Genomic DNA, 10243 nt, shown 5'->3' on the forward strand with positions numbered 1-10243 from the left:
TTTCTTAGATGTTTTTTCCCATTTAGCATTTTGAATATATTGTGCCACTCCCTCTGGCCTGCTATTTTTGTGCTGAAAAGTCTACTGATAGCCTTATGGGGGTTCCCTTGTATGTAACAAGTTGTTTTTCTCTTGCTGTTTTTAATATTCTCTCCATATCTTTAACTTTTGACATTTTAATTATAATGTGTCTTAGTAAGGATCTCTTTAAGGTCTTTATTTGGAACTTTCTGAGTTTCCTGTATCTAGATGTCTGATTCCTTCCCCACATTAGGTAAGTTTTCAGCCATTATTTAATCAAATAAGTTTTTTGCCCCTTTCTAGTTCTTCTCCTTTGAGTGAAGATGCTCAGTCGTGTCCGACTCTTTGCGACCCCATGGACTGTAGCCCAGCAGGCTCCTCAGTCCATGGAATTTTCCAGGCAAGAGTACTAGAGTGGATTGCCATTTCCTTCTCCAGGGGATCTTCCCAACCCAGGGATCGAACCCAGGTCTCCCGAACTGCAGGCAGACGCTTTACTGTCTGAGCCACCAGGGAAGCCCCTATAATGCAATATTGCCCTATAATGTCCTTTAATGTTGTCCCATAAGTTCCTGAAGCTATCTTCACTTTATTTCATTCTTTTTCCTCTCTGATGTTCTGATTGGGTGAGTTCCGCTGCCTTGTCTTTTTAAAAACATTTTTAAAAATATATATTTGTCTATTTATTTGGTTGCATCAGGTATTAGTTTTGTCACCTGGGATCTTTCATAGCAGTGCATGGACTCTCAAGTTGTGGTGTGTGAGCTCAGCAGTTGCAGCCTGGGCTTAGTTGCACCATGGCATATGGGATCTTAGTTCCCCGACCAGGGATTGAACCTACAGCCTCTGCATTGCTTTCTGGTAGCTCAGCCTGTCAAGAATCCACTTGCAGTGCAGGGGACCCCAGTTCAATTCCTGGGTTGGGAAGATCTGCTAAAGAAGGGATAAGCTACCCACTCCAGTAATCTTGGGCTTTCCTGATGGCTCAGCTGGTAAAGAATCCACCTGCAATGTGGGACACCTGGGTTTGATCCCTGGGTTGAGAGGATCCCTGGAGAAGGGAACAGCTACCCATTCCAGCATTCTGGCCTGGAGAATTTTATGGACTGTATAGTCCATGGGGTCGCAAATAGTCGGACACGCCTGAGCGACTTTCACTTTCCTCTGCATTGTAAGCTGGAGTCTTAACCACTGGACCACCTCTGTCTTTGAGATGACTGATCCTTTCTTTACTTTACCGAGTCTGCTGCTGAACCCTTCTATTGATTTTCAGTTCAGTTATTGTATGTTTCAGCTCTGTGGCTTCCATTTGACAGTTTCTTATATTTTCCATCTCTTTGTTGAAGTTCTCACTGTGTTCATCCATTCTTCTCCTCAGTTCAGCAAGCTTCTTTATGACCATTACGTTGAACTCTTTATCAACTAAATTATCTATTTCTGTTTCATTAAGGCTTTTTCCTAAGGCTCTATCTTATTTAGTCACTTGGAACAGGTTTCTCTGTTTCTTCATTTTGCTTGACTCTCTCTGTTTGTTTCTATACAGTAGATGAAACAACCACCTCTCTCCCAGTCTTGAAGGAGTGACCTTGTGTAGGAAATGAACTTTTCATTCAGCCCTACCCCTGCTCTTAGTCATCTCTCAAAATCTTGGGATTGTTGAAGCAGCCTACTATATTTTTTAAGAGTTCCCAGTAGTTGAGCATGTGCCAAGACCTGTCCTATTGCAACGGAGCAGGACACTATGGTCCTTGCCCCCCCAACTATGTCCTCTGCCTGCCTCTTGTCTATGGAAAATTTTAGTCCAAGAATAAGTTTAATCAAAGAAGTGAGCAATGCAGAAACAAAGGAAAATAGTCAAAGGAGACCAAATAATAATAATGTAGTCATTAAGCTTAGTCAAAGATCTTTAGTTCTTTCTCAAGGGCAATAGATAATATTCTGAGCCATATCCTGTGAGCTGTCTTTTTTTAAAATTAATTTAATTGGAGGCTAATTACTTTACAATATTGTAATGGTTTCTGCCATACATTGACATGAATCAGCCATGGGTGTACATGTGTTCCTCATCCTGAACCCCCTCCCACCTCCTTCCCCATCCCATCTCTCAGGGTCATCCCAGTGCACCAGCCCTGAGCACCCTGTCTCATGCATCGAACCTAGACTGGCGATCTAGCTAACTATGATAATATACATGTTTCAATGCTATTCTCTCAAATCATCCCACCCTCATCTTCTCCCACAGAGTCCAAAAGTCTGTTCTTTACATCTGTGTCTCTTTTGCTGTCTCGCGTACAGGGTTATCGTTACCATCTTTCTAAATTCCATATATATGTGTTAGTATACTGTATTGGTGTTTTTCTTTCTGACTTCATTCTGTATAATAGGCTCCAGTTTCATCCATCTCATTAGAACTGATTCAAACACACTCTTTTTAATAGCTGAGTAATATTTCATTGTGTATATGTACCACAGCTTTCTTATCCATTCATCTGCTGTCTAGGTTGCTTCCATGACCTAGCTATTGTAAACAGTGCTGCGATGAACATTCGAGTACACATGTCTCTTTCAATTCTGGTTTCCTTGGTGTGTATGCCCAGCAGTGGGACTGCTGGATCGTATGGCAGTTCGACTTCCAGTTTTTAAAGCAATCTCCACACTGTTCTCCATAGTGGCTGTACTAGTTTGCATTCCCACCAACAGTGTAAGAGGGTTCCCTTTTCTCCACACCCTCTCCAGCATTTATTGTTTGTGGACTTTTTGATAGCGGCCATTCTGACCAGTGTGAGATGGTACCTCATTGTGGTTTTGATTTGCATTCCTGTGATAATGAGTGATGTTGAGCATCTTCATGGTGAGCTGTCTTACAGATGCTGAAACCCCAGGTGGAGAAGTTAACTACAATGACCAGACTGTACCCGGGACATGAGCTGCCTGATTCCAAGAATTGGCCTCAGAGAAACAGGAACAGATGGACCCTGGAACTGTACCTAAAACAATCAAGATGATGCTGGTCAGACCACCTATGACCAATTTGAAGATGACTATCAGAGCTGACTCTGCTGTTTCTATATGTGGCTCCCTCCTCGCTTCTGTCTATAAAAGCTCTTGCCCACAGGTTGCCGGTAGGGGGCAGGGAGTTGGCCTTTGGATAGATGTTCACCACTCTCGGCCCCCAGTTGCCAGCATCTGAAATAAAGGAAACTTTCCTTATCACCAACCTGGCCTGTTTATTGGCTTTTGGGCAGACAGCAGCCAGACCCACGCACACACTTTCAGTAACACTATCCCAAAGGGGAAGATCTCAGTGCCTAGATTGAGGTTGACTGGAAGTCAGCCACATACACACACAAAGAAATTTACAGGCCAATATTCTTGATGAACACAAATGCAAAAGTCATCAACAAAATTTTAGAAAGCTGAATTCAACAATACATTAAAAGGACCATACAACATAATCAGTGGGATTTAGTCTAAGGATGCAAACTATGGTTCAAAATTTACAAATCAAAAAAAAAAAAAACACAAATCAGTCAATGTGATATACCACATTAGTAAAATGAAGAACAAAAGTCATATGATCATCCCAATGGGTACAAAAAAAGCATTTGACAAATTCAATATTGATTTATGATAAAACTCTCAACAAACCAGACACAGAGGAAATACACCTCAACATAATAAAACCCTATGTGACAAGGCCACAGCAAACACCACATTCAATAGTGAAAAGCTTGAATTATCTCCTCTAAGATCAGGAACAAGATAAAGACACTCACTCTTGTCATCTTTATTTAACATAGTATTGGAAGTCCCAGCCAGAGCGATTAGGTAAGAAAAAGAAATAAAAAAGCATCCAACTTGGAAAGGAGGAAGTAAAATTGTCACATTTTGCAGGTGACATGATATTATGTATAGAAAATGCTAAACACTCCATTTAAAAAAACCTCTTAAGACTAATAAATGAATCCAGTATAGTTACAGGATATAAAAATCAATATGAAAACATGGTACATTTCTTTACATGAATAACAAACCAGCAGAAAGAGAAATAAGAAAACAATCTAATTTACAATTGCATCAGAAAAATAAAATTCTTATGAATAAGTTGAATAAATTTAGCCAAGGAGGTCAAAGACCTGTATATTGAAAACTGCATTGAAAAAGACATAAATAAATGGAAAAAAAATCCATGCTTATGGATTTGAATAATCAATATTTTTAAATGTCCATATACCCAGAGAAATCTATAGATTTGATGCAATTTTTATCAAAATTTCAATGGCACTTTTCACAGAAATAGGAAAAATAATTAAAATTTTTATAGAACCACAAAAGACTCTGAAGAGCCAAAGTAATTTTTTAAAAAAGCTAAGGAAGGCTGGTGGCCTCTTGCTTCCTGATTTCAAACTATGCAAGTGAAAGTGTTAGTCGCTCAGTTGTGTCTGACTTTGTGACCCCATGGACTGTAGCCAGCCAGGCTCCTTTGTCCATGGAATTTTCCAGGCAAGAATAATGGAGTGGGTAGCCATTCCCTTCTCCAAGGGATCTTCCCAACCTAGGGATCAAATCTGGGTCTCTCCCACTGCAGGCAGATTCTTTACCATCTGAGTCACCGAGGAAGCCCTGTATTGGAAAGGGAGAGTCTTAACCACTGGACAGTCAGGGAAATATTTATAATAGATGTTGATCAGTATTTTTTTTTTGGTAATATCATTGTAAATTTTTGATACCAGGGTTGTGCTGGCTTTATAAAACAGTGAAGAACTGTTGCTTATTCTTATTTTCTGAAAGAATGTATATAAGACTGATATTATTTTTTCTATGAATATTTATAGAATTCATCAATGAAACTACATGGGCCTGCAGTTTTCATTGCTGTAAGATTTTAAGTGATGAATTCTAATTCATAAAAAGATATAGGATTAATCAGATTTTCTTTTCACCTTGTATCTGTTTTGTTAAATAATATTTTCAAGGAATTTGTCCATTTTATTCAAGTTGTTGTCAAATTTACCAGCATTAAATTATTCATAAGTTCCCCTTATTGTCCTTTCTATGGCTACAGAGTTTGTTATAATATCTTATCATTAATTGCTGATATTGCTTTTTTGTTTTTTGGCCTTTTTTCTTTCAAAATTTGGTTTGTTAATTTTATTAATTTTGTTAATCATTTCAGAGAATCAACATTTGGTTTGTCAATTCCTTTCATTATTTGTATTCTATTTCATTGATTTCTACTCATATTATTTTTTTTTCCTATTCTTTTGAGTTTAATTTGCATTTATTTTATGGTGATTTAAAAATGTGAATCTTCAGGTCGCTTTTTTTTTCTTTAATTAAAAAAAAATTTTACTCCCCATTTCTCCCAACCCCCTATTCTTTCTAATAGAACATCTTTAATTGGAAGACTTTCCCAGGTGGCGCCAGTGGTAAAGAACCCACCTGCCAATGCAAGAGACTTAAAGAGATGTGGGGTCAATCCCTGGGTCGGGAAGATTCCCTGGGGGAGGGCATGACAACCCACTCCATTCTTGCCTGGAGAATCCCTTGGACAGAGGAGCCTGGCGAACTACAGTCCATAGGGTTACAAAGGGTAGGACACGACTGAAGTGACTTAGCACACACTCACACTTTAATTCGGAGAATGTGATGGCACCCCACTCCAGTACTCCTGCCTGGAAAATCCCATGGACAGAGGAGCCTGGTAGGTTGCAGTCCATGGGGTCACTAAGAGTTGGACATGACCGAGTGACTTCACTTTTACTTTTCACTTTCATGCATTGGAGAAGGAAATGGCAACCCACTCCAGTGTTCTTGCCTGGAGAATCCCAGGCACAGGGGAGCCTGGCGGGCTGCCATCTATGGGGTCGCACAGAGTCGGACACGACTGAAACGACTTAGCAGCAGCAGCAGCAGCACACTTTAATTGCAAACTGCACAGTTTACTCTAAGCACTGTGTTAGCAGCTTTTCACAAGTTTCCGTGAAGTATATATTCACTACCATTTGTTTTGAAATTCAAAAAAATATTCTTTTGATTTCATCTAAGAACCATAATGATTTGAAGGATGTTGCTTAATATTCAAATTTTGGAGTCTTTTTCTAGAGATCATTCTTGACTAGCAATGTAACTTCATTAAAGTCAGAGAACAGAGTTTATATGATTTCATTGCTTTTAATCTTATTTAGACTTTTTAAATTGTCTAGAATGTGGTCTATCTTATGGAAGTACCACATTCATCAAAAAAGAATGAGTCTTCATTAGATGTTGCAAGTGTGCTCTCTGAATGTCAATTAAATCAAGATGGTTGGTTTTTCTTTTTCTTTTTTTTTTAATTTGGTCTCTCTGTGCAGCTTCGAGGATGTTAGCTCCTCAACAAGTGAACTTGCTGTGCCCTCCATAAGAGGGCAGATTTCTAACCACTGAACTGCTAGGGGAATTCCCATTATGGTTGATAGCCTTACTTCTGCTGTTGTTTAGTGGCTAATTGTGAGAGACTCTGCGACCCCATGGACTGTAGCCTGCCAGGCTCCTCTATGGGATATTCCAGCAAGAATGCTGGAGTGGGTTGCCATTTCCTCCTCCAGGGGATCTTCCCCAGCCTAGGAATGTAACCTGTGTCTCCTGCATTGGCAGACAGATTCTTTACCGCTGAACCACTGGGGAAGCCGGATAATGTTACTGCCCTTTTTCATTTTCATTAAAGGGTGATATGATAGTCCTCTGATTTCATCAATTTTTGCTTTATGTATTTTTAAAGCTCTTTCATTAGGCACAATATATTTATGGTTAAGATGTCTTCCTGATGAATTAACACTTTTAACACCACAAATGTACATTTAAAAAATCTTTGGTAACATCAGATGAAAACTTGAAATAGTCTTCTACGGACCTGGGCAATCCCTCAGCGTTGACATTCAGTTACCTCTGTTCTGTCCCCAGCTTGCCGATCACATTTCCCATCACCCAGATCAATACCCCCATGCCCCTCAGAGCAGGACAAAACACTAACATTAGCGCAGGCATCTTAGAACCCACACCACCCACACATTCGGGGGAGCCCTGTCTGCAGCCTGCTGAGTGAGTAGCCCTGTGCAGGGGCTGTGGGGCACCGGGGGCAAGGCGAGGTCCTTCCTTTCTGAGCTCAGGGCAGTTCTGGCCACAGGAACCTGAGGCAGAGAGAGCGATGCCCGTAAAGTCACCGAGGTGAAAAGAGCCTGGAAGGGCTGCAAGGCAGATGTGACAAGACTCCCAGTGGCAGGGAACAGGTGTGGACATGTAGGGCAAAGTTCCACAGAGCCAGGATCACAGACAAGAACAGAGTCAAAGTAACGGGAGTTGGGGGTTGGGGGGCAGTGGGGCTGGGATGGACGAGGAGGAGGCTTCCTGGTGTGTAATCTCCATTGCACGCTGTTTGAGAGACAAACACTGAGGTGCACCAGGGTGCGGTGGAGATGTGAGACTTTGCCACTCACAGACTTGTGGTGTGTGTGTGTGGAGGGTGGGTTGGGGGTGTGAGAGAGAGACAGAGACAGACAGAGGAGGGAGACAGGAGGGCTGCGGTGGAGCAGCAGTGTGGGACAAAAGAGAGAGGGAAACGAGGGAACTTCCCTGGCGGTCCAGTGGTTAGGATGACGCACTTTCACTGCAGGGGTCAAGGTTGGACCCTAGGTTGGGAACTAAGATTCCTGCAGCCTTTGAGCCTTGGCCAATTAAAAGAAAGAAAGGAACTGAGAACGGACGATGGATTGTGGCAGTGTCTTCAGTTCGGCTCAGCAATTTGTCCACTCTGCTACCAACCTGGTGAAGTTCAGAGATGAGTCAGGAGTGGGGAATTTCCTTTCATGCTTCTAACTACTTCCTGGAAGTGATGCAGTACTGTTAGCTGGGTTTGCAGAGTCTAATTGGACCTTGCTGCATGCCCGTGTTACTTTCCGGAGCTGATGCAACTGTTTTAGGGTCTAGTTTGATTTTCACTCTCCCTTGATAGGTCAACCAAAACAAGACTACTTTTTCCTCCCTGGGGACAAATGGTGCCTAAAAGCTGCACCGTTACTTTTTTTTTTTAACAACTGCTGCTGCTAAGTCGCTTCACTCATGTCCAACTCTGTGCGACCCCATAGACAGCAGCTCACCAGGCTCCCCTGTCCCTGGGATTCTCCAGGCAAGAACACTGGAGTGGGTTGCCATTTCCTTCTCCAATGCATGAAAGTGAAAAGGAAGTGAAGTCATTCAATCATGTCCAACTCTTAGTGACCCCATGGACTGCAGCCTACCAGGCTCCTCTGTCCATGGGATTTTCCAGGCAAGAGTACTGGAGTGGGTCGCCATTGCCTTCTCCATTCTTGAACAAAAGATTCTTTAAATTCTATAGTGCTTTACAATTTTCAAGCTATTCACACACATGATTTCATATAATCTCACAATAACTCTTCCTTTCCCCTCATCCTTATCTTGCCCCTCCCTGCTTCCCTCTCCCCACTGGTAACCACCAGGTTGTTCTCTGTTATCTGTGAGTCCGCTTCTTTTTTTGTGTTACTCACTAGTTTGTAATTTTTATATGGCACGTGTAAGTGTTAAGTAACATCATACAGGGTTTCTCTTTCACTCTAAACTTCATCAGCTGTGACAAAACCATAGCGTCAGACTTGTTCTCAAGGTCTTCCTGTGGTCTGAGACCTGTTTCTTCTAAGATTTGTGTGGCTGTGGGTAGTTGTTTTTACAAGTAAAAAGACAGCTAGGTTAACAGTAAACCCTTTCGCCTGGAATTCAGGGCAGCCATTAAATAGTTTTTTCAGGATGAATGCCACACCTGTTTCAGCCTCAAAACAGAAATCAAAATAACATCTTCAGGCCCTTTCCTCTGAAACTAGACAGAGCCTCTGAGGCTAGCCGCTTGATTACTGGGGATTTACCCTGTAAGCCCCGTGGGTTGCTGCGGAAGAAAGTGGTGAAGGAATTTGCAAAATGACCGACAGCAGCCGAAAAGGTGTGCTGAATGCAACGGAGGGTGGGAAAGCTACTTTTCTGTAAAAATCGAGAGGAAGAATAGATGCGATGAGCATGTTCTAGAATCTCAACATAAAAGGGGAGGAGGGAGGGAAAGGAAGAAGGGAGACGGAAGGATGAGGGGGGAAGGAAGGGGAGCGGAGAAGCTTGCAAAGGGGTTTCCCATTCCTTTTCCTTTGGAATTTACTTCTGGGACAGCCAGACAAGCCTAGGACCGGGACGGAGAACACGGGCTCTTCTCCCTCTGGGCCCGGGTCGGTCCTGCCAGGCCCTGACCCTCCTCCTTTCCCCCATTCAGCCCACGTTAGATCTTGCTCTGACATGCCCCGGCCGCAGCTGACCTGGGCATGCACACTGTCGGGTCTTTTCCCGCCGCCATTTACCCGCCACCCGGCGCGCCTTCCGGAGCCGGTGCCCGCGGTGGTACTCACCCACAACAGGACACCCATGACGAAGATGAGGTACTCGAACCGAAGTTTGGGGCCACCGGGGCGCCCTGCGCCGGCGCTCGAGGAGGCCGGTGCCCTCCGTCCCCGGTCGGGCAGCGTTCGCTGTCGAGGTCCCCGCAGGTTGATGGTAGGCACAGTCATGAGGAATCTTCGCGGTCGTCCGTGGAACTTGGAAAGCTGGCCTCTGATGGCCAGGCGTCGGAGCTCTTCTGTATACCTCCGCTCCCGCGCTCTGTACTCGGGCTTCTGGAAAAATCAGGCGGCAGTGGCCCCGCCTTGTCTTACTCAGGATATTGCTCAATCAGTGCCGGGAAAATAAGAACCTCCGTCTTCCTCTCGACCGCGAGTTGAACGCAGCCTGCGTGCGCGCTCATTCGCTCAGTCGTGTTCGACTCTTTGCTGCCCCCGTGGACTGCAGCCCACCAGGCTTCTCTGTCCATGGGCTTTCCTAGACAAGAATACTGGAGTAGGTTGCCATTTCCTCCTCCAGGGCATCTTCCTGATCCAGGGATGGAACTCTCCTCTCCTGCATCTCTTGCATTGGCGGGCCACCTGGGAAGTCCGAAGCACGCAGAGCTGGCATTAAAGGTTCTTCTTGAACCAGATCCCTTCTCAGGGGCAACGACCCTCCTGAACTACCTCTGGTCCTCTGACTACCGCCTTCTGCTGGCTCTCAGCTTCTGTTCCTCCCACGTTCATTGACAGTATGGGTGCACGGGTATCACTGCCTCCAGAGTCACGTGGCAGCTCTGTCCCAGTGGAAA

The 10243-nt window shown here is 43.7% G+C and overlaps 1 protein-coding gene across 2 annotated transcripts in view; it reads right to left on the bottom strand.

Annotated features, from left to right (window-relative positions):
* LOC138081012 (tumor necrosis factor receptor superfamily member 10B-like) overlaps nucleotides 1–9703 on the bottom strand; it is a 35185-nt gene extending 25482 nt beyond the window's left edge. For both annotated transcript variants that reach the window (XM_068973981.1, XM_068973982.1), the window contains exon 1: nucleotides 9462–9703. In XM_068973981.1, the coding sequence (XP_068830082.1) occupies nucleotides 9462–9620 (159 nt within the window). In that variant the 5' untranslated portion in view covers nucleotides 9621–9703. The remainder of the gene's footprint in view (nucleotides 1–9461) is intronic.
* Nucleotides 9704–10243: the final 540 nt, after the last annotated feature.

This window comes from Capricornis sumatraensis, chromosome 6 (genome assembly GCF_032405125.1).
Source record: "Capricornis sumatraensis isolate serow.1 chromosome 6, serow.2, whole genome shotgun sequence".
NCBI classification, from domain to species: Eukaryota; Metazoa; Chordata; class Mammalia; order Artiodactyla; family Bovidae; genus Capricornis; species Capricornis sumatraensis.